We start from the raw sequence: 25,173 nt of genomic DNA on the forward strand, positions 1-25,173 counted from the left end.
TTTCTTTTTCCATTTTTGTGTTTGTTTGTGTTAATAAATATTTATTAAGTTACTGATTTATAAAGGGACAGGGACAGCACAGAAACACACTTGATCAGAAGTTTTCTTGACCAGACTGGAAGTGGACTGAATGCCGGAGTATTTTTAGCCCTGAAAATAGATAAATAAATAAATAGTAAATGTAGCCTAGATAATCTAAATTCAGTAAAAATGTCAAAAGATCAGTGTGAAGTAGGCCTCTTCATCATACTGCAGTAGCATTTAATGTGTACACATTTGTGATATCCACACACACACACACACACACACACACACACACACACCTAATGTCCTCTTTTTTATCAACTCAAATTTGGTCATCCTACCCTAAAAACACTCTCTGAAAACTAAACATGACATGGTTTCCCTAAATTAGCTTAAAACTGATCTGATGCTAGCATAAAACTAGATTAGCACTGGTACGTAGCTTCATGCTAACATCATGTTAATAGCATTACATAACATTAGTAGTTGTACTTGCACAGGGACAAAATCTATTCTAGAAATGTGTTGTCAGATGTCAATATACAGGACAATGAATTAAAAAACCATTTAAAATTGACTTCGGTACAGTGACCTGTCAATCACCTGAAGTGGCACCTGTGGTGTCCAATCAGATTTCAGAGGTGGCTAGCACCACTCTGGACATCCCTCTATCTCCGCCTGTGAAACACCAGTGCATTAGCATGAATAGAAAATACAGAAAACGTGAAGGTTTATGGAGGAGCTACAGGCAACACACACACTTGAAAACGCTCTCACACAAACACACAGTCAGTAAATGTAGCACCAGAAACAGCCTGGCAGCTCCAAGAGCAATTAGCAATAAATATTTTAACATCTTCCCTCCAAGTCTTTCTTGCTTCTCCATTTCCATCTCTTCCAACACTCTTTCTTCTCTTCTTCCTCCTTCCTTTCCTGTCTTTCTTCATAAACACTCACAACAGTGCAGCAAATATGTCATCAATTAACAGTGAAATATTTTCACATCAATCAAAATGACTTTAGAAAAGCTTTAGTTTTTTTTAAAAAAAAAAAGTCTTTTAGTTTGTTTCTATAAATGAAAACAACTTTTTTCTTCATCTGCAAACACATGCTCACAAATCTCTCTTTCCAAGAAACACAAAAGAAGTTTATGTCTTTATTAATCTTATATTACAGACATTTACATCATCTTTGCTAAAAGTTATCCAAGATAATTGTGGTCATTTCCAGTTGATGGTGTAGCAGAGATGAGTAAATGATGAGATGATGTCCAGTTGTAGGTCCAGTCTCACATATAATAACGTGTACAATAGAAAGAAGAGTAGGGTCGTCAGTTCAAACACAACAAAGATTCTTCAGCAAATATTTCTCCTACATTTCAAATGTTTTAAACACAAAAATCACAATAAAAATGGTGCCCATTTAGCAGTTTTCCCACATTTGATGATCATGTATATCAGAATAATTTTACTGGAGAAAGAACTGCGACCATCCTCACCCTGCAGACACAAAAGTCCAACATAAGATCTGAGATGCTGAATTATTCTGCTGTTTCCACTCGGTCAGCAGTGAAAACATGAAAAATCCTGAAGTCAGATGACAGTTTTTTCCAGGTGTCGCTTTCTGTCGAAGTTACAAAACCTTCACCCATGAAAGTGAAAATCATAATTACACAGAAAGTACTGGAGAAGAACATGAGCTGAACTAAGAATCCTCTCGCTGACAATAGTGTGCACACCCCCACCATAACACCTTTCAATCCCCTGATGAACTTTCCACCTGGTAAAATAGATTAATTAGTCTTTAAAAAGAATTTCACTAAATGTAGTCAGACTGTGGCAGCATCTCTGAAATGATCCATTTAAACACACTTGGTTAAAATGGGCAGTTATTTTGATCACAGTGTGCTTTAATTTGAGCTGAAGTAGGTGAGACATGTTTAAATAGTTGTAAGTATGATATGATACAATACAAGCCTAGCTTAGCACAAAGACTGGAGGTGGGGAAAAGCTAGGCTATTCCTCTGATGTTTATTGCTTCATTTCTATCCAAACATGGCTGAATGGTCAACTACATGCTGAGAAAATCATTTAACAAAAATCAAACTGATGTCTGTTCCATCAGCTGATTGACTTTCTGCCCCAATCTGTGTCACTGTGGAAGAAAAAGACGCAGTGAGATGCAGTGATTCAGAGCGTGAGCCAGCTTTAAAGGCACACTACTGACCCCTGGCAGATTTTCTCAGCGACGCGCCTCCCATAGACGGTTAATCCATTTTCACATTTCTTTAATGAATCATGGTGTGTGTTCTAAATGGCCAGTGTGTTTATATCCAGTGTGACACGGTACATAGAACTCAGCTGTAAGGTGACACAGCCTCCTGAAGCTAAAAGTGTGGTTTCTCAGCTTCGGGATGCTGCAGGGAACAACCTCTCCAGGAATGTACATAATAAATGTCACTGTGTCACCAAATGAGTGAGAAACACATATTTTATAGTCAGAAAGTAACACAGTGTTTTCTTAAAGCAACAGAACATAACCAGCCATTGCTGCCCTGCAGCATCCTGAAGCAGAGAAACCACGTTTCACTATTTTTCTTCCAGCCTGGAGCATCATGTGACAGCAGTGTTCTGCTTTACTGCCTCACATCATATGCCACCGCTATGGCCGACTCAGCAAAGAAACCCAAGAGGACATTATCGAAGATAGAGAAAGTGTGAAAGCAAGAGATGAGAAGAGAATCAAGATCAGACTGACATTTACTGGAGAGATCTCAGACAAGAGACAGGATGCAGATGGATTGCTGTTGTCAGAGGGCGCCAACAAATAACCGATGTGACCTTTTCAGCCTTTGAGGGTGTTAGCATGTGAAGACACAGCTGAAGCTGAGAGTGCTTCTTGTGTATTCCAATTCTTACGTTGTTTTTCCAAGAATGTAGTTGTTCCATTACACAAAACAAGATCTGCATCAGAACCGTGCAGCTGGCAGGTTTATTGGGAACTTGTCAGCTACAAATATTAGAAATGAGTGATCATAAATGTAGTTATGTCTCTGAAATTTGTGTTTCCAGTCTTTATGCTAGGCTAATGCTAACCACATTCTGATATAGCTCCACAAACTGATCTTAATACTCAAAGAGATCAAGATGATAATTGAAAGGTTGCTTTAGAAAAGGTTTAAATTTAGGAATAACACATTAGTTTTGTCCCATTTTTCTAGTTAGTACTTAAAAATCCTCAACACACAATGTGAACTTGTTTCCTGTGAAAACGGTGCTTTTAGCTCTATGTCAGGTAGTGTTCCAGGTGGACTGAAGCAGGTTATGCTGACATTATTTCAGCCAGACCTCAGCCTAGACTCCATGCAGATGTGAAAACAGCTGCTGTTTACTAATGAGAGAGAATCATTATTTGACCTATTTTTTTCTACAGAAGAGATGTTTGTTACTGCCGGGTGGGTTAACAGTGTGCAGTCGATGTAAGACAGCAGAGGTGAGGAGAAGTCATTGTCTCCTCTGTTCTCCTCTTCTTTCACCTCTCCTCTTTCTCCTCACAGCGTCAGGATTCCAGTCAGAGAGGCTAACAGGACTGAAGGTGTGAGTATTGACCCAGCAGATGGTATAGGTATTCGTTTGGGCTCTAATCCCACCCATATCTCATCCTTCCTCTTTGTACTTTCTTCTCTCTTCTTCTCCTTCTCCTGGTTCTCATTGTTTTCTTCAGCCTCCTCTTCTTGTTCCGGTGTTGCTGAAGGGGTTCTAAGGGAGTCCGCAGCCTCAGCAGTGGTTTCTGGAGGTGGGGTGCCCTCAAAGTCTCTTGTAACGAGGGTGGATAGGATACTGAAAATATTGGCAGTGGTGGCCAGCTGGTCTGGGGAGTCGGTCCATTTAGTAGGAAGGATTTCTGGAGGCTGTGAGGAAAGTTCATCTGTCACTTCTTCATCTTCAGTGTCGGGAACTATAACACAAAGAAGAAAATAATTTTTTATAGCTTTCTTACATCATCCAGCAAGGACTTCAGGGAAGCTAGACCTAATTTAAAGCAGTGGTTCTCAGACTCTTTTCAGTAATGTGGTATAATTTGTCAGCCAAGTACCCCCTCACCAATACAAAGCCATTTTGGTTGGAACATGTTGAGTCTGAATAGTCCATGATTAAATTCATGTCAAACATTTTCATGGAAAAGTTTGTTAAAAATGTTGACGATGTCCTCTCCTGTTGTTTTCCCTCCAGACTTTTCCATAATAGGACGTGATGGTAAATATTGTCTCTAGCAACGCGTGTAAAAAAAGCAGCAAGTTGTGGATTTCCACTCATATTTGTGATTCAGCTTTTTTCACACAACCTGTACAATAAGGTTTGTTTCCATTTAATCTGACCTGCTGCAAACTGTGTCCTCAGGCTAACATTTGAATTTTTGTCCGTCATCGTCATGGAGGACATCAGCAGCAGCAGGAGGAGGAGGTTTCACAGCTGCTGAAGGTTTTTCTGCTCTTAGCTACGAAAAAAGACACCACAGAAGAAGATTCCAGGGCTGTTGATGATGTGGAGAAGGCTTTTGGCATTGTGTCTTTGTGTTGACCTGAATTTAGCAAATCACTTTCTAAAAAAAACTCCTAAAAACATGTGAGTTTGTAGTAAGATGTTTCCAAAAACGTGCCTGCTTCATGCTGCTGTTATTAGTTTCTTCCCACATTAGAAACATTATAACCTGGGTGGGTTGCAGATTGTGGACGTAAATCCCAATAAAACATATTCTCCCAATTCACATATTCATCAAAAATAATAAATAAATAAATATAAATAACAATAAACAAACATAATTCCTATAAAAACATTTCCATACTGACAGAATGAAAAAACAACTTTTTTTTTAGCTTTTGACTCTTTGTTTTCAGCAGCATCTCTGCTTTGCTTTGTCATGAATCCACTGTGTTTTAAATGATTGACAGGTGATGCTATTTGGTGTGAGCCAGAAGGTGTCATTAATCCTGGTATGTAGGTGACCTGGGTTAGTTACAATCAATTCAACTGAATATACCTTTTAGTTTATAAACTCCCATTAATATTTTATTGATATTAATATAAATTGTACAAAGATGCTAATTAAAAAAATCTTCTTAGCGCTTGATTAATGGACTTTAAAAAAAAACTATTCTGATTTCCAAAACATTTAGAAAGTTTTTAAAAATGCAACAAAAAGGGACATTTTTAATTTATCAGTTGACAAGACACAAAAATGAAAGGGAATTATTTTCTGTGTTTTCACTGACTACATTAATAAAAACAGAAACCAGTTCATGATTTGATGCAAGGACACACACAGAATGACAGCACGACTGAGTTTTGCTGTGATGTTCATCTGTCTGCAGCTAAAGCCTGGCTGGAACTGTCTCATGCAACAGACAACAGATCCCAAACAGCAGATCTACACCAGAAAGGCTGAAAAAGAAAAGAATCAAGGTGTTGACATGATCCAAAGTCCAGACCTCATCCTGGTTTAAATGCTGTGGTGGGACCTTCTAGAGCTGAAGGAACCAATGCTGCAAAGCTCAATGACTGAAGCAACGTTGGGAAGAAGAGTGGAGCAGAATTCCACCACAACCATGAGAAACGCTGTTAACATCATCTATAAAAACCATTACTGCACCTTCCTGCTGCTGGAGGAGCTTCTACAAGCGGCTGGATCATGAGAAGAATACAGGTTTTAACATTTGGCTTCATTTATGTTAAATAAATAAAACTGTTTACAGGACTGACGTAAAGCTTGATAAGGACCTGATGATTATTTTGTCATATCCTGATGTATAAAAACATGAGGATTACTTTCTTTTTGATGACTGTGGAGCTATTTGGATTTAGATAAAAAGTTAACACATCGACACACCTGCGAGCTAAAGATGTGGATGGATCACAATGACAAGACGTGACTTACCGCAGAGGTTGTTTTCACATTTCTGGAGGTTTTCAGGACACTGGGAGCACCAGTCACCTTCTACATACGGCTGCTCGTTCTCAAAGTTACCCCTGAACACATGTAGACAAAAATTCACATAAAACATACAAATGTCACGTTAAATTTCAGAGCCACAACACAGCCAAGCTTAGACAAGATAAATAATCTATCTATCTATCTATCTATCTATCTATCTATCTATCTATCTATCTATCTATCTATCTATCTATCTATCTATCTATCTATCTATCTATCTATCTGTGTGTGTGTGTGTGTGTGTGTGTCTGTCTGTGTGTGTGTGTGTGTGTGTGTGTGTGTGTGTGTGTGTGTGTGTGTGTGTCTGTCAGTCTGTCTATCTGTCTATCTATCTATCTATCTATCTATCTATCTATCTATCTATCTATCTATCTATCTATCTATCTGTGTGTGTGTCTGTCTGTCTGTCTATCTATCTATCTATCTATCTATCTATCTATCTATCTATCTGTGTGTGTGTGTGTGTGTGTGTGTGTGTGTGTGTCTGTCTGTGTGTGTGTGTGTGTGTGTGTGTGTCTGTCAGTCTGTCTATCTGTCTATCTATCTATCTATCTATCTATCTATCTATCTATCTATCTATCTATCTATCTATCTATCTATCTATCTGTCTGTCTGTCTGTCTGTCTATCTATCTATCTATCTATCTGTGTGTGTGTGTGTGTCTATCTGTCTGTCTGTCTGTCTGTCTGTGTGTGTGTGTGTGTGTGTGTGTGTGTGTGTGTGTCTGTCTGTCTGTCTGTCTGTCTGTCTGTCTATCTATCTATCTATCTATCTATCTATGTGTGTGTGTGTGTATGTGTGTGTGTGTGTGTGTGTCTGTCTGTCTATCTATCTATCTATCTATCTATCTATCTATCTATCTATCTATCTATCTATCTATCTATCTGTCTGTGTGTGTGTGTGTGTCTATCTATCTATCTGTCTGTCTGTCTGTCTGTCTGTCTGTCTGTCTATCTATCTATCTATCTATCTATCTATCTATCTGTGTGTGTGTGTGTGTGTGTGTGTGTGTGTGTGTGTGTGTCTGTCTGTCTGTCTGTCTGTCTGTCTGTCTATCTATCTATCTATCTATCTATCTATCTATCTATCTATCTATATGTGTGTGTGTGTGTGTGTGTGTGTGTGTGTGTGTGTGTGTGTGTGTACATATATATTTGTCCACAAGGGGGAGGACTTGCTGCAGTTTGATAGTGTGGTATTACTGACGCTGGGTAGTAGTTACAGACGAGGAAGTTGGTTCTCTCCCAGTCCAGTCCGTCCATGGTGTTACAGTGATGGATGGCACAGCCAACTCTGTGTGTGTCTGCCCACACCATCTGTAACACACACACACACACAGATTAAACTGAGATGATGTGATCCACACACACACACACACACATGCATATGTGTGTGTGAATGCTGCGTGTTTGTATCTGACCTGTGTGTAGTGTCCACACATCTTATCTTCATCACAGGTGTTGTTTTGGTAGCTGTAGTCCAGGTTTTCTGCACACAGCAGAGAAGATACATGACATCAGCTGTGGTATCAATACTGCACAACAGATGTATTCCAGTTTTATTAAAAGTTCTGCTTTCAAATGGATTTTTTTAAACAAAAATATACCTTCCTTTTCTTTTTAACCCCTTTTCTGGCAAACCTTCCTGTTTGCTGTTCAAAGTAAGGAAGGTGCGTAAGATGACTCACCCAGGAACCATTTCTCCAGAGCCTCTGCGAGGTCCAGCGGCCCGTTGCCAACAAACAGATTCTCTCCAACATCTCTCAGGTCTGGGTTGTGGTTCCAGATACATTTAGCGGCATAAGCCTCTGCAATCACCTTCAGAGTTGAGTCCCATTTCTGTAAACAACAAGTGTCTTTTATAGAAAAATATGGTCACCTGGTGTGAGGCCTTCATGAAGGCTCAGAAATTTTGACCTCTGCTGTGTCACCTGATCCACCCTGACTCTGCCTGTCTGCTGCCTCTTCGTTCATCAGTATGAGATAATGTCAAACTTCAGTATATAATAGACTCTATTTAGCAGATTATGGCACATTAAATAGGACAAAAGTCTGATCAACTGATAACTGACAGGCCTATAGACAGCCTCTAGTGATTGTTAGAGAAAACAGCATTTAAGCTATCAAAAATCCTCTAGGAAGTGACAAAAAATGTATTATAGCATCAACTTGACTCTTGACCCCTAATCACGTAGCTTGACTGTGGAAACTCAACCAGGAAGTGGAAAAACGTATATTTTGATCTCAAACTGGGTTGGAAGCCTTGTACAGTATGTTTCTGCCACCCTTATGCCTTTGTCTCTATGATGATGTTAGAAGAAACAGCTAGAAAAGTTTATGGGCAAGACACACGAGAGGTGACGAACAACAGTGACAGACGAAACTCATCGCAACCTTCGTGAAACCGAACACACAGGGTGCGACAAATGGCAGCGACGGCAGCAGTGCGGTTATGATATTGGTGGGGATTTTGACATTTTCAAACCAGTCCATGATGACGGATGCAGAGTCAGAAGATTTTGCATGAATTGACAGAAATCTTGCTGTTTACTGTATTAAAGAGAAACAACCCTCGGTTCATCCGAGTATAGGAAACAGCATCGTGAATAGCATCGTTTGACGGACCTCAAGGCTGATCCAGATAAATCCAGAACCTACATTCAGACAAATTCACTCTGGCGCCACACAGCTGCCGTTTTATTTACATGTCTATAATTTTTGTGTGAAGTAGCCTATCGTAAAGTCTGGGAAAGTCAGAAACAGCTAAAACGATCCATTCTTCCATGTTCAAAGTGTTTGCACACTGCGCTGTCTAGCCTGCTCTCATTGGTCAGTCCATGAAGCCCCTCGCTGATTGGTTGTAGTGCCAGGTGACAGCAACAAAAATTTAACATTTTTCTATTTTCTTGTGTTGCGTCGCAAGCCCCGTGTGCACGTCTACCTGAACGAGCGCAACATTTCACATGCACGAATGTCGCCTGTCGCTTGGCTGGAGAAGGGCAGCGATTTTCACCTCATCACGCAGGTTCCATAGGAAATGAATGGAGAAGGAGCGATTTTGCCTCCCGTGTGTTGAGCCCATTATTCTTTAGTTCTAAGTGTTGAGCATTTCTTGCCCCTCCATTGTCTGTATTTAGGAAACCATGAACTCAGTTACTATACATTAGACTAATGTGGTATAATAGATTTGCTTTAATTGGATTATAACTGACCTACAATGAATTGGATTGTTTAAAATTGCCTTGAGATGACTTTGTCATGGATTATTGCTGGACAAATAAAGGTGAATTTAACTGAGTAAAACATTGATTTAATGCTGATTGGCTGAAAGTTAATTGCAGCCAAAAAGGCAACAACTGATTTTATAACAAACAAGGAAAAAACCTCCCAAAAATGTCTTTCTCATGAGCATGAGCATGAGCATGAAATCATCACCTGTAAAAGTGACTGTGGCCAGACTTAAAGTACTCCGTTTTACAATCTGACCAAGAGGACCCTACAGTTCGAGTTGCTCTATGTATTCAACACTGCTACCATGTAGTAGTGGAACACTAAAACAGGTAATCAAATGTTTACGTGAGCTGTTGAGAAACACTACACAGGGGTGTGTTCCAGCCATGATATCATGGAAATGAGGTCTTATGGGACTTTTAAGACTGCAACTCTGCAACCAGCTGGATCAGTTGCTAAAGAGAGAAAATATTGATAGTGTGTTAAATTTGAAGTGGGCCTAAGTTCAGACCTTTGTGATTCAGAATTGTGCAGAAGGAACAGGAATCATTTTGTGATTTTCCAACAGCCAAAAACTAGAGTTAAGTCAACCTGTATTGGACACACAGAACAAGCTCTATGCTTTCTGTTATTATCCAATTAATCTAATTTCTCATTGTAATTTATGTATAACTGCCACAGTTCTCAGTGGTGCACATACCACTGGTGGTACTTGTGTTTCCTCTAGTGCAGGGGTAGCCAACGTTGGTCCTCGAGGGCCCCAATCTGGCGGGTTTTCCAGATTTCCCTGCTCCAGCACACCTGACTCAAATTAAATGGATCCAACAGCCTATAAGGATCTCCACAATGACTCGTTAGTTTAAGTCAGGTGTGTTGGAGCATGGAAATCTGGAAAACCCGCTGGATTGGGGCCCTCGAGGTCCAGCGTTGGTTACCCCTGCTCTAGTGGTACTATATATATATATATATATATATATATATATATATTTTATTTATTTTTGTTTTACCTTGCCCTGCTCAGCATGGTAGCAGCAGAATAATGGTCTGGCTGCTGTGTTGTGCTGAACAAATTTGCTTTGCCAAGAAAAGCATTGTGGATATAAGGCCCCTCTTGATAATTTAAGCAATATTCTTTGCTATTCAATTTGTCTGTTGCTGATTTTACATAGTTATGCTGAACCTGGCAAGAATGGAGTAAACAAAAGAAAATAAATGAGAGAGAAAAAGAGTGTAAAGAGAGAGAGAGGAAAAAAGAAAAACAGAAAAATGAGTATTCACCAGATATAAAGGTAAGAGCATCAGCTGTTCAATCTTAGCAGAAAATAAAAGCTGCTACACCCGTATGAAAAAAAACACCTGCAAAATCTTTAAGAAAACAAAACTGACAATCATCAGAAGCACCAATAAAACGACAAACTGTAAAAAAAAAAAAAAAAAAAATCATTAATCACAACAACAGAAACATCAACTGTTGCTGTTGGTTATTAAACCCACACGACACAGTAACTGGCAGACAGAGAGCAGATCGCAGGGCCACCAGAGCCCAAAAGCAACCCACCCACCCAAGGCAGAGGACCTCACAATGATCAGGAGGACCAGGTCCCACTAGACAACCTCCCCATTGTGAGCCAGCACCCACCCTGATGCCCAAGTCAGGCACCAAAAGGACCAGGGCATTACACCCCTCACTCCTATCCCACCCCCTGTCCCCACAACCCTGTGCACACAAACACATACCTACATCAAAGGCCCGTTTCCACTGTTGGGTGCACGTTGGGTTGGGGCTGGTGGGGATGGTATTTTTTTGTTTATTTTTTTGCCAAACTGGGAAGGGTACCCTAATATGCGACCTGTCCATCTTTGTTTGGAGCCTTCTGTTTGGGTACCAAACCAACAACCAAACCCAAAATTGTATAGTTTGACACACGGCAATCTGTTGATTAGTTGAGAAAAAAAGTCACTTTGCGTGCGACCTGGCATTAAAACAGTGTCGGAACGGCTCCTTGTTTATAACAACATATTTTCTTTTTGTTGATTAAATCTCAGTTTAAAATGTCGTTACGAAGCAACACCAAGAAGAAAGAATACAAACTCTTGGATGACGCCATTCTCCTCCTTTGTTGTGTCGTGTTTTGGTTATACTTTAAGAAAGGCGCTGCGATGGTGTCATGCTGTTACGTAGCTGAGGCATCTATTACTATCCAACTGATTTTCTGCCTCTCAGGCAAAGTTACATGTCTCCAGTTTCAGTTTAACTCTGTTTGCCATGTGTCATGATAGTGACCGGTGCTTTGTTTACGTCGGTCATGTTACGTTATAGTTGTATTGCATTGCAAAAGTAACTTAAGTTACTCCGTCTGTTCATGTTAGCAACATCACTGTGGTTTGCCAACCTAGCATAGCACTAGCTAACAGCTTGAAAGCCATTAGGTAACTTCAGAAACGATGTAAGCGTACAAAATATAAGAGTCCAGAACAAGTGTTCATCACTCCATCAGCTGCATGTTGAGACACATTTAGGAGGATCAATGTGAAGCAGAGAGGAGGGAATAGTTAAATGATGAAGATTACTCTCCGTCTTCAGCAATTGTCATGATGTCCTGTCACTCTTAGTTTTACTTTGTCAGAAAATACTAGAACGTGACCATTTTATGTTTAAAATACAACTCTGTTAAAGATGACATGTTTGGACATCTGAGAAAAGTGTCCCTGGTTTTTATTTTGGTTCCTATGAGTCATGACTTCATGGAAAAAAGATAATAATGGACTAGAGAAAATGTGATTTAACATTAAAGGGCATCAGAGGGCTGCATAATTTGTGTTTCGCCAGTAACTTCACTCATTATATTGCTCATATACCATACACTTGTGGTCTGATTCTAAATATAACTTTATCAGTACAACTGGTAACTATATTAATGCATTCTCCATAGGAAAAAAAAAATCACAATGCAAATTTAAAATAAAATAAGTATGGTGATAAACTCCTTCTATAATGATAGCTGCTACCACTCAATATTAAATTAGATTTCAAAGCTAACCTGCCTCTGTTTCAAGTGTGCCTGATAAAAAATAAGGCTAGGTCTCTCTTACTTTAATTCAATGTCAGTCATAAAGGTGGTACATACAGAGCCTGGTATTTTCTGAGGTGGTACTTGTAAAAAAAAAAAAAACTTGAGAATCACTGTGTTGCTGTATATACTTTGTATTGGCATCTTGATTTAGAAGATACACAAAATCTCACATCTTTTAAATGCAAATTTAACCAGATCCAGTCTGAGTTAATGAAGTTTTTCACATGTTATCTCTGGGACGATGAACTTCTCTGCTTTCATGCTAAGTTTTCAACTCTGCACATCAACTCTCTGAACATCAGCTACGTTTTTAGCACCATCTGGTGATGAGCGGCCTCTAGCTGATACAGATGCTGCTGCAGTCGGGTAGTTGTTACCAGCACTGATTTACTGCAGCTGCCTTCAGCACAGACATACTGTCCCTTTCCTGTTCTGATGATGGGTGGTAAATATGCTGTAACCATCAATTTCATGTGTTTTTGTGTTTGCCCCATTCAACTTGGAACCACTAGTTTGATGATTCTAACTGAACTTCATAATGACTTTCAGTTAACTGGTTCTGTAAAGTATTTGAGTCCAGTGACTGAGCTGTGACCTGAAAGCTGATTCAGTTCTGTTCTGGAAGGAGGATGAAAACGCTGGTGTGCGAGCAGCATGTGATTAAGACCAGAAATGAGAAAAAGCCTCAAAGAAAGTAATTTTTCTTTCGTGATTTCTGTCATGAATCAACTCATTTTCTTAACAGAGTCCCAGGGTAGAAACTTCTGGTTCTGTACTTTTTTGGGAAGGTTTTCACACAGTAAGAACTAAACTCATATTTACAGTATTGCTTATGAATGAATAACATCTGTTTTTTTCTGATTCACTCTTCACAAAACCTGCTTTTAATTAGGCCCGAGCACCGAAGGCGGTGCGAAGGCCTATTGTAATGCAAGCGTTTATTAGGGTCCGAGCCATACAAAGTATGGCGGGGCCCTATTGTTTCTGCTATGTTTATTATTCTCGTTCTCCTAAGCGCTTTGACCCCAAATTTGACCCCCTAAACAACCATGAAAAGTTGTGAAACTTGGCACAGACGTCACGTCCGGCGTAACTCGGATATTATAAGGTCCGCATACACTTCAATGCAAAATTGGCTCAACAGCGCCACCTAGACTCACCAAAAATCACCACATGAATGGGGCCCCGGAAGTCTACTTCAACGTAGGAAGACGAAACTCGGCACACACGTGCACCACCCCGAGTTGACAAAAAAACTCAAAGTAACACCTGTCGCCATGGCAACAGGGTGCCCGCCATCTTGGCGTGTGCGGCCATTTTTTTGCCATTTTTTGCACTTTACACACATCGTATTTGAACGAACTAGTCTGAGGGGATTCGTGCGATTGACTCCAAACTTGGTGGGAAGCTTCCTGACAAGTTGGGGACCAAAAATTGTTCAAATCTTTCTAATAGCAGGAAACGTGTAACCGTGGCAACCGATGGAAAATGACCTTCTCGCCATGAAACACGGTTTGCTCATATCTCCATAGAAATACGTGGGATCTGCACCAAACTTGATAGGATTCATACTTGTGACACCCCAAGTCCAGCAAAGAAGTCAATAGAACACCTGTTGCCATGGCAACGGGGTGCCCGCCATCTTGGATTTCACTGCCATTTTAACGAACTAGTCTAAGGGGATTCGTGCGATTGACTCCAAACTTGGTGGGAAGCTTCCTGACAAGTTGGGGACCAAAAATTGTTCAAATCTTTCTAATAGCAGGAAACGTGTTACCGTGGCAACTGACGGAAAATGACCTTCTCGCCATGAAACACGGTTTGCTCATATCTCCATAGAAATACGTGGGATCTGCACCAAACTTGATAGGATTCATACTTGTGACACCCCAAGTCCAGCAAAGAAGTCAATAGAACACCTGTTGCCATGGCAACGGGGTGCCCGCCATCTTGGATTTCACTGCCATTTTAACGAACTTGTCTGAGGGGATTCGTGCGACTCACTTCAGACTTGGTGGGAAGCTTCCTGACAAGTTGGGGACCAAACGCTCCTCAAATCTTTCTAATGGGAAAAAGCGTGTAACCGTGGCAACCGATGGAAAAATGCCCTCGCCATGAAACACGGTTTGCTCATATCTCCATAGAAATACGTGGGATCTGCACCAAACTTGATAGGATTCATACTTGTGACACCCCAAGTCCAGCAAAGAAGTCAATAGAACACCTGTTGCCATGGCAACGGGGTGCCCGCCATCTTGGATTTCACTGCCATTTTAACGAACTAGTCTGAGGGGATTCGTGCGACTGACTTCAAACTTGGTGGGAACCTTCCTGACAAGTTGGGGAACAAACGCTATTCAAATCTTTCTAATAGGAAAAAGCCTGTAACCATGGCAACAGACCGAAAAAGCCTCCTCGCCATGAAACACGGTTGGCTCATATCTCCATAGAAATACACGGGATCTTCACCAAACTTCACAGCATTCATACGTGTCCCACCCCAAGTGCAGCAAAGAAGTCAATCGAAGACCTGTTGCCATGGCAACGGTGTACCCGCCATCTTGGATTTCACTGCCATTTGAACGAACTAGTCTGAGGGGATTCGGGCGACCGACTCCAAACTTGGTGGGAACGTTCATGACAAGTTGGGGACCAAACGCTATTCAAATCTTTCTAATAGGAGAAAGCGTGTAACCGTGGCAACCGACGGAAAAAGCCTTCTCGCCATAAAACATGGTTTGCTCATATTTCCACAGAAATAGATGGGATCTGCACCAAACTTGACAGTATTCATACTTGTTGGGTCCCTAACGCATTACAACACCTGTTGTCATGGCAACATAGCATGTTAGCTAGCAGAATTAGCATGCAAGCAAAAAATGCTAACTAAGTATATCAACATTTCAGATTTTCAGCTGGCTGTTTTGCCATTTTACCTACCATGTGACCAGGTTACCTACCATGCTAGGAAAAGGTGTATGAGACGGGTGGCAGGGTCCAGGCCGCTCGGACCCGATGGATGCCGCTTGCGGCTTTAATTAGGCCCGAGCACCGAAGGCGGTGCGAAGGCCTATTGAAATGCAAGCGTTTATTATTAGGCCCGAGCACCGAAGGCGGTGCGAAGGCCTATTGTAATGCAAGCGTTTTTTCTTCTTCTTCTTCTTATTCTTATTATTCTTCTCAAAACTCAAACACATTTTTGGGGTACTGCCCATGCTCGAAAACTCACCAAATTTTGCCTACCCCCCCAAAGGAATGCGTAAATTTACATATGGTGGGGTGCTCGGGACTGTTCGGGCAAAATTGAACGAGAGCGCCACCTATTTATGATGCCCCGCCACTGCATGTCATCAATCTTCATGAAAATCGGTACACTTGTTCTAAATGGTGGGGCGAACAAAAAATCCTCTTGGAGCACTGTCCTAAAAAAAACAGGAAGTCAGCCATTTTGGGTCAAAGTCGCCATTTTGGCGTTTTACTGACGTCGCATTTGAACGAACTCCTCCTAGAGATATTATCGTATTGACACCAAAATGGCTGAGGATGTTCAGAAGGCATGTGTGATCAAAAGTTATGCAAAACTCTCTCAAAGGAGTAACGGCGTACAGGGGGCGTGGCCTCAAAGTTTGATGTCTCGCCATGAAAGACGAAATTGATATAACTCCCACATAAAACAACATTTCTGAACCAAAATGGCCACGTATGATACTAGTCCCATCCTCAAGACATCTACGTGGTCATTATTGGATTATGAATAGGCCACGCCCCCTGGCGACAGGAAGTCATGTTTTTTACTCGAAGACCCACTGCTCTGGCCGTTTTGAACACAACCGGGGTCAAACTGCATCAGACACCTGAAAACAAGTTGGGGATGATATCCGGTGAAGACTGTTGCTCTACGCTGCAAGGCCAGACCGTGGCGCCATGGCGAACTTCGATAAGACGCCATGACATCATCAATCACTATAACTCCCTCATTTTTCACCCAATCACCATCAAACTCACAGGGCTTAGTCATGGTCCGGTCCCGAACACACCCATATGACCACTTCCGGTCTAGCCCTAAGCCCCGCCCACTTTCAACAGGAAGTGCTTTTTTGCAGTTGTCGTGGTCCTTCTCCTCAGGCATGAACCCCAGACACTTGAAAGTGCTTCACAACAGGTCAAACCCTTTCATGATACCACAATAAAAATCTCAAGTTCCTTCGCCAAACGTAACCATGGCGAATATTGGTCCGACGCCATCAAACAGGAAGTACTTGTAACTCACCCGGTGTACCATCGATCTCCACCAAACTCGGCAGGAAGGATCGTATTCAGACGTGGAACTGAGCCAAATTGACATATGCTGGAATAGTGACATAGTGGCTCTATAGCGCCCCCTACAATATTTTGATCAACCAGCCCGCCCCCTACGTGGACCGACATGCATGAAATTCACCACATTGATTTACTATGCCAGGATGCACAAAACTGTCCATTAGACCTATAGGCTAATTTCAACAGGAAGTCGGCCATTTTGTAAAACGTGTCATTTTCAGGGTCATTTTGGCCTGTTTCTTGCCATTGCATTTGAACGAACTCCTCCTACAGACTTTATCGTATTTACCTCAAAATCACTCTGAAGCTTCCAGAGGCATGTGTGATCAAAAGTTATGCAAAACTTTCTCAAAGGAGAAAGGGCATGGCGGGGGCGTGGCCTCAAACTTTGATATCTCGCCATGAGAGACGAAACTGACATAACTTACATATAAAACAACCTATCTTGACCAAAATGGCCCCGTTTGATGTCATTTCCATGCTGACCACATCTACATGTCCAGATGTTGTCACCTGGACATTGCTCAACGCTGCATGGCCAGACGGTGGCGTCATGACAAACTTGGATAAAACGCCATGACATCATTAATCAGTATAAATCCCTCAATTTTCATCCAATCACCATCACACTCACAGTAATTACTCAGGGTCTGTTCCTGAACAGATACATTGAACTACTTCTGGTCTTGGTCTAAGCCCCGCCCACTTTCAACAGGAAGTGTCTTTTTCAGACACTGGGGTCCCTCTCCTCAGGAATGAACTCCACACACTCAAAAGTGCTTCAGATCAGGTCAAACTCTTTCGTGATACTACCGAAAACAATCCTCAAGTTCCTTCCTCAAGCAAAACCATGGCGAATGGCGTTCATCGCCATGAAACAGGAAGTATTTGCAACTGACCCATAGTACTCCCGATCTCCACCAAACTCGGCAGGAAGGACAGTGGTCAGGCCTGGAACTGATTTAAATAGACATATGCTGGTTATGTGGCTCTATAGCGCCCCCTATAATTATTTATTCTATCAGCTCCAACCACTGCTTTGACTGACATTCATGAAATGTGGCATATTTATATAACATGCCAGTACAAACCAAAAAGCCTCTTCATGTCCTGATGTTTTCAACGCCATAGCCCCGCCCCCTGGAAACAGGAAGTACCCCTTTTATCCCATTGAAAACCCTACACACCTACTCAAACTCATCAATATTATCCTTGATGAACACATGACTCACAATATAACAAACTGCTTACACCATCATGAATAAAATGGCTGCCTGTGAGGTTTCTGTCCCTCGCCATCAAACAGGAAGTGGCTATAACTCTGGACTCGGTTGACCCAATGACGTGATACTTGGCAGTTGTCATTAAAGTCCGAACCTCAACATGTTAGTACAAGATCAAACACTATAGCTCCACCTACTGGCCATGTTGATATCTGCAGATCTTAAAAGCATGATTTTGTTTGGATTTGTTTCACACTATTGGTCAGAACAAGGTCATGACCACTTCTGATGTCATTATTAGGCCCATTGATGTATGAGATGATGGTCAGAGAGAGACAATGACCACACGAGGCAGAAACATGGGGACGACTGAGCGTACGGCTGCCAGCCAGAGCGAGCTTGCTTGGGGAGGGGAGGTTGCAGGCCGAGGGGGCGGTGCAATAGGCCAGAGCGGCGCCAGAGGTGCGAGGGCCTTCATCGCTGCTTGCAGCTTTAATTAGGCCCGAGCACCGAAGGCGGTGCGAAGGCCTATTGTAATGCAAGCGTTTATTATTATTTTTATTTCGCACAATGAATCGCATTTTTGGGGGCCTGAACATGCTCGAAAACTCACCAAATTTTGCCTACCCCCCCATTGGAATGCGAAAAATTTAATAATTTGGGCTGCTCGGGACTGTTCAGGCAAAACTGAACCAGAGCGCCACCTATTTGTGATGCCCCTCCATTGCAAGTTAGCAATCTCTATGAAACTTTGCACACATGTTCCACATGGTGGGGGGAACAAAAAAAGAAATTATAGTATAGGTCTAAATAAAACAGGAAGTCGGCCATTTTGGGTCAAAGTCGCCATTTTGGCGTTTTACTGACCTCGCATTTGAACGAACTCCTCCTAGAGATATTATCGTATTGACACCAAAATGGCTCAGGATGTTCAGAAGGCATGTGTGATCAAAAGTTATCCAAAACTTTCTCAAAGGAGTAAGGGCGTACAGGGGGCGTGGCCTCAAAGTTTGATGTCTCGCCATGAAAGACGAAATTGATATAACTCCCACATAAAACAACTTTTCTGACCCAAAATGGCCTCGTATGATACTAGTCCCATCCTCAACACATCTACGTGGTCATTATTGAATTATGAATAGGCCACGCCCCCTGGCGACAGGAAGTCATGTTTTTTACTCGAAGACCCACTTCTCTGACGTTTTGAACACAACCGGGGTCAAACTGCATCAGACACCTGAAAACAAGTTGGGGATGATATCCGGTGAAGACTGTTGCTCTAAGCTGCAAAGCAAGACCGTGGCGCCATGGCGAACTTCGATAAGACGCCATGACATCATAAATCAGTATAACTCCCTCATTTTTCACCCAATCACCATCAAACTCATATGGTTTAATCATGGTCCGATCCCGAACAGACCCATATGACCACTTCCGGTCTAGCCCTAAGCCCCGCCCACTTTCGACAGGAAGTGCTTTTTTTCAGATGCCGGGGTCCTTCTCCTCAGGCATGAACCCCAGACACTTGAAAGTGCTTCACAACAGGTCAAACCCTTTCATGATACAGCAATAAAAATCTCAAGTTCCTTCGCCAAACGTAACCATGGCGAATATTGGTCCGACGCCACCACACAGGAAGTACTTGTAACTCACCCGGTGTACCATCGATCTCCACCAAACTCCGTAGAAAGGATCGTAGTCAGACGTGGAACTGAGCCAAATTGACAAATATTTCAATTCTTGTCATACAGCTCTCTAGCGCCCCCTACAATATTTTAATCAACCAGCATCGCCCCCTACGTGGACCGACATGCATGAAAGTCACCACATTGATTGACCATGCCAGACTGTGCAAAACTGTCCATTATACCTTTAGGCTGATTTCAACAGGAAGTCGGCCATTTTGAAAAGAGTGTCATTTTTAGGGTCATTTTTGCCTATTTATTGCCATTGCATTTGAACGAACTCCTCCTACAGATTTTATCATATTTACCTCAAAATCACACTGAAGTTTCCAGAGGCATGTGTTATCAAAAGTTATGCAAAACTTTCTCAAAGGAGAAAGGGCATGGCGGGGGCGTGGCCTCAAACTTTGATATCTCGCCATGAGAGACGAAACTGATATAACTTACATATAAAACAACCTATCTTGACCAAAATGGCTACGTATGATGTCATTTCCATGCTGACCACATCTACACGTCCAGATGTTGTTAACGCCATAGCCCCGCCCCCTGGAAACAGGAAGTACCACATGTTTTACCATTGACAGCTTTAAAATCGTACTCAAACTCATCAATATCATTCTTGGAGACCTCATCATTGAAAATATCACGATCTCCTTACACCATCATGATTAAAATGACTGCCTGTGAGGTTTCGGTACCTCGCCATCAAGCAGGAAGTGGCTATAACTCTGGACTCGGTTGACCAAAGGACGTGATATTTGGCAGTTGTCAATAAAGTCCCAACCTCAACATGTTAATACATGATCAAACACTATAGCGCCACCTACTGGCCATGTTGATATCTGCAGATCTTAAAACCATGCTTTTTTTTGTATTTGTTTCACACAATTGGTGAGAACATGCTCATGAACACTTCTGATATCATTACTGGGACGATTGAAGTACCAGGTGATCCTCAGAGGGATACATTGACCACCCAAGGCAGAAAGCATGGGGACGAGTGAGCGTACGGCTGCCAGCCAGAGCGAGCTTGCTTGGGGAGGGAGGTTGCCGGCTGGTGGGGCGGTGCAATAGGCCGGAGCGGCGCCAGAGGTGCGAGGGCCTTCATCGCTGCTTGCAGCTTTAATTATTCTTATTATTTCTCCGTCAAATGAATTGCATTTTTGGGGGTCTCAACATACCCCAAAACTCACCAAATTTTGCGTACCCCCCCAAAGGAATGTGAAAAATTTCATATTTTGGGGTGCTCGGGACTGTTCGGGCAAAATTGAACAAGAGCGCCACCTATTTATGGTGCCCCGCCACTGCACGTCATCAATCTTTATGAAACTCACTACACATGTTCTAAATGCTCAGGCGAACAAAAAATCCTCTTGGAGAACTGCTCTAAAAAAAACAGGAAGGCGGCCATTTTGGGTCAAAGTCGCCATTTTGGCGTTTTACTGACCTCGCATTTGAACGAACTCCTCCTAGAGATATTATCGTATTGACACCAAAATGGCTGAGGATGTTCAGAAGGCATGTGTGATCAAAAGTTATGCAAAACTCTCTCAAAGGAGTAACGGCGTACAGGGGGCGTGGCCTCAAAGTTTGATGTCTCGCCATGAAAGACGAAATTGATATAACTCCCACATAAAACAACTTTTCTGACCCAAAATGGCCTCGTATGATACTAGTCCCATCCTCAACACATCTATGTGGTCATTATTGGATTATGAATAGGCCACGCCCCCTGGCAACAGGAAGTCATGTTTTTTACTCGAAGACCCACTTCTCTGACGTTTTGAACACAACCGGGGTCAAACTGCATCAGACACCTGAAAACAAGTTGGGGATGATATCCGGTGAAGACTGTTGCTCTACGCTGCAAAGCAAGACCGTGGCGCCATGGCGAACTTCGATAAGACGCCATGACATCATCAATCACTATAACTCCCTCATTTTTCACCCAATCACCATCAAACTCACAGGGCTTAGTCATGGTCCGGTCCCGAACACACCCATATGACCACTTCCGGTCTAGCCCTAAGCCCCGCCCACTTTCAACAGGAAGTGCTTTTTTGCAGTTGTCGTGGTCCTTCTCCTCAGGCATGAACCCCAGACACTTGAAAGTGCTTCACAACAGGTCAAACCCTTTCATGATACTACAATAAAAATCTCAAGTTCCTTCGCCAAACGTAACCATGGCGAATCTTGGTCCGACGCCATCAAACAGGAAGTACTTGTAACTCACCCGGTGTATCATCGATCTCCACCAAACTCGGCAGGAAGGATCGTATTCAGACGTGGAACTGAGCCAAATTGACATATGCTGGAATAGTGACATAGTGGCTCTATAGCGCCCCCTACAATATTTTGATCAACCAGCCTCGCCCCCTACGTGGACCGACATGCATGAAATTCACCACATTGATTTACTATGCCAGGATGCACAAAACTGTCCATTACACCTTTTTGCTAATTTCAACAGGAAGTCGGCCATTTTGTAAAACGTGTCATTTTCAGGGTCATTTTGGCCTGTTTCTTGCCATTGCATTTGAACGAACTCCTCCTACAGATTATATCGTATTTACCTCAAAATCACTCTGAAGCTTCCAGAGGCATGTGTGATCAAAAGTTATGCAAAACTTTCTCAAAGGAGAAAGGGCATGGCGGGGGCGTGGCCTCAAACTTTGATATCTCGCCATGAGAGACGAAACTGACATAACTTACATATAAAACAACCTATCTTGACCAAAATGGCCCCGTTTGATGTCATTTCCATGCTGACCACATCTACATGTCCAGATGTTGTCACCTGGACATTGCTCAACGCTGCATGGCCAGACGGTGGCGTCATGACAAACTTGGATAAAACGCCATGACATCATTAATCAGTATAAATCCCTCAATTTTCATCCAATCACCATCACACTCACAGTAATTACTCAGGGTCTGTTCCTGAACAGATACATTGAACTACTTCTGGTCTTGGTCTAAGCCCCGCCCACTTTCAACAGGAAGTGTCTTTTTCAGACACTGGGGTCCCTCTCCTCAGGAATGAACTCCACACACTCAAAAGTGCTTCAGATCAGGTCAAACTCTTTCGTGATACTACCGAAAACAATCCTCAAGTTCCTTCCTCAAGCAAAACCATGGCGAATGGCGTTCATCGCCATGAAACAGGAAGTATTTGCAACTGACCCATAGTACTCCCGATCTCCACCAAACTCGGCAGGAAGGACAGTGGTCAGGCCTGGAACTGATTTAAATAGACATATGCTGGTTATGTGGCTCTATAGCGCCCCCTATAATTATTTATTCTATCAGCTCCAACCACTGCTTTGACTGACATTCATGAAATGTGGCATATTTATATAACATGCCAGTACAAACCAAAAAGCCTCTTCATGTCCTGATGTTTTCAACGCCATAGCCCCGCCCCCTGGAAACAGGAAGTACCCCTTTTATCCCATTGAAAACCCTACACACCTACTCAAACTCATCAATATTATCCTTGATGAACACATGACTCACAATATAACAAACTGCTTACACCATCATGAATAAAATGGCTGCCTGTGAGGTTTCTGTCCCTCGCCATCAAACAGGAAGTGGCTATAACTCTGGACTCGGTTGACCCAATGACGTGATACTTGGCAGTTGTCATTAAAGTCCGAACCTCAACATGTTAGTACAAGATCAAACACTATAGCTCCACCTACTGGCCATGTTGATATCTGCAGATCTTAAAAGCATGATTGTGTTTGGATTTGTTTCACACTATTGGTCAGAACAAGGTCATGACCACTTCTGATGTCATTATTAGGCCCATTGATGTATGAGATGATGGTCAGAGAGAGACAATGACCACACGAGGCAGAAACATGGGGACGACTGAGCGTACGGCTGCCAGCCAGAGCGAGCTTGCTTGGGGAGGGAGGTTGCAGGCCGAGGGGGCGGTGCAATAGGCCAGAGCGGCGCCAGAGGTGCGAGGGCCTTCATCGCTGCTTGCAGCTTTAATTAGGCCCGAGCACCGAAGGCGGTGCGAAGGCCTATTGAAATGCAAGCGTTTATTATTATTCTTATTATTCTCCCGTCAAATGAATTGCATTTTTGGGGGTCTCAACATACCCCAAAACTCACCAAATTTTGCGTACCCCCCCAAAGGAATGTGAAAAATTTCATATTTTGGGGTGCTCGGGACTGTTCGGGCAAAACTGAACGAGAGCGCCACCTATTTATGGTGCCCCGCCACTGCATGTCGTCAATCTTCATGAAATTTGCTACACTTGTTCGAAATGCTCGGCAGAACAAAAAATCCTCTTGGAGAACTGTTCTCAAAAAAACAGGAAGTGAGCCATTTTGGGTCAAAGTCACCATTTTGGCGTTTTACTGACCTCGCATTTGAACGAACTCCTCCTAGAGATATTATCGTATTGACACCAAAATGGCTCAGGATGTTCAGAAGGCATGTGTGATCAAAAGTTATGCAAAACTTTCTCAAAGGAGTAACGGCGTACAGGGGGCGTGGCCTCAAAGTTTGATGTCTCGCCATGAAAGACGAAATTGATATAACTCCCACATAAAACAACTTTTCTGACCCAAAATGGCCTCGTATGATACTAGTCCCATCCTCAACACATCTACGTGGTCATTATTGGATTATGAATAGGCCACGCCCCCTGGCGACAGGAAGTCATGTTTTTTACTCGAAGACCCACTTCTCTGACGTTTTGAACACAACCGGGGTCAAACTGCATCAGACACCTGAAAACAAGTTGGGGATGATATCCGGTGAAGACTGTTGCTCTACGCTGCAAAGCAAGACCGTGGCGCCATGGCGAACTTCGATAAGACGCCATGACATCATCAATCACTATAACTCCCTCATTTTTCACCCAATCACCATCAAACTCACAGGGCTTAGTCATGGTCCGGTCCCGAACACACCCATATGACCACTTCCGGTCTAGCCCTAAGCCCCGCCCACTTTCAACAGGAAGTGCTTTTTTGCAGTTGTCGTGGTCCTTCTCCTCAGGCATGAACCCCAGACACTTGAAAGTGCTTCACAACAGGTCAAACCCTTTCATGATACTACAATAAAAATCTCAAGTTCCTTCGCCAAACGTAACCATGGCGAATCTTGGTCCGACGCCATCAAACAGGAAGTACTTGTAACTCACCCGGTGTACCATCGATCTCCACCAAACTCGGCAGGAAGGATCGTATTCAGACGTGGAACTGAGCCAAATTGACATATGCTGGAATAGTGACATAGTGGCTCTATAGCGCCCCCTACAATATTTTGATCAACCAGCCTCGCCCCCTACGTGGACCGACATGCATGAAATTCACCACATTGATTTACTATGCCAGGATGCACAAAACTGTCCATTACACCTATTATGCTAATTTCAACAGGAAGTCGGCCATTTTGTAAAACGTGTCATTTTCAGGGTCATTTTGGCCTGTTTCTTGCCATTGCATTTGAACGAACTCCTCCTACAGATTATATCGTATTTACCTCAAAATCACTCTGAAGCTTCCAGAGGCATGTGTGATCAAAAGTTATGCAAAACTTTCTCAAAGGAGAAAGGGCATGGCGGGGGCGTGGCCTCAAACTTTGATATCTCGCCATGAG

The 25,173-nt window shown here is 42.5% G+C and overlaps 1 protein-coding gene across 1 annotated transcript in view; it reads right to left on the minus strand.

Annotated features, from left to right (window-relative positions):
• Nucleotides 1-1,169: 1,169 nt before the first annotated feature.
• The window catches only part of LOC121651480 (peptidase inhibitor 16-like), an 81,519-nt gene continuing 57,515 nt past the window's right edge, over nt 1,170-25,173 (minus strand). The window contains exons 2-6 of the mRNA XM_042003714.1: nt 7,703-7,853; nt 7,436-7,503; nt 7,222-7,331; nt 5,959-6,050; nt 1,170-3,981 (exon numbers count right to left, since the gene is read on the minus strand). Coding sequence (XP_041859648.1) covers nt 3,575-3,981; nt 5,959-6,050; nt 7,222-7,331; nt 7,436-7,503; nt 7,703-7,853 — 828 coding nt within the window. The 3' untranslated portion in view covers nt 1,170-3,574. The remainder of the gene's footprint in view (nt 3,982-5,958; nt 6,051-7,221; nt 7,332-7,435; nt 7,504-7,702; nt 7,854-25,173) is intronic.

This window comes from Melanotaenia boesemani, chromosome 13 (assembly GCF_017639745.1).
Source record: "Melanotaenia boesemani isolate fMelBoe1 chromosome 13, fMelBoe1.pri, whole genome shotgun sequence".
NCBI classification, from domain to species: Eukaryota; Metazoa; Chordata; class Actinopteri; order Atheriniformes; family Melanotaeniidae; genus Melanotaenia; species Melanotaenia boesemani.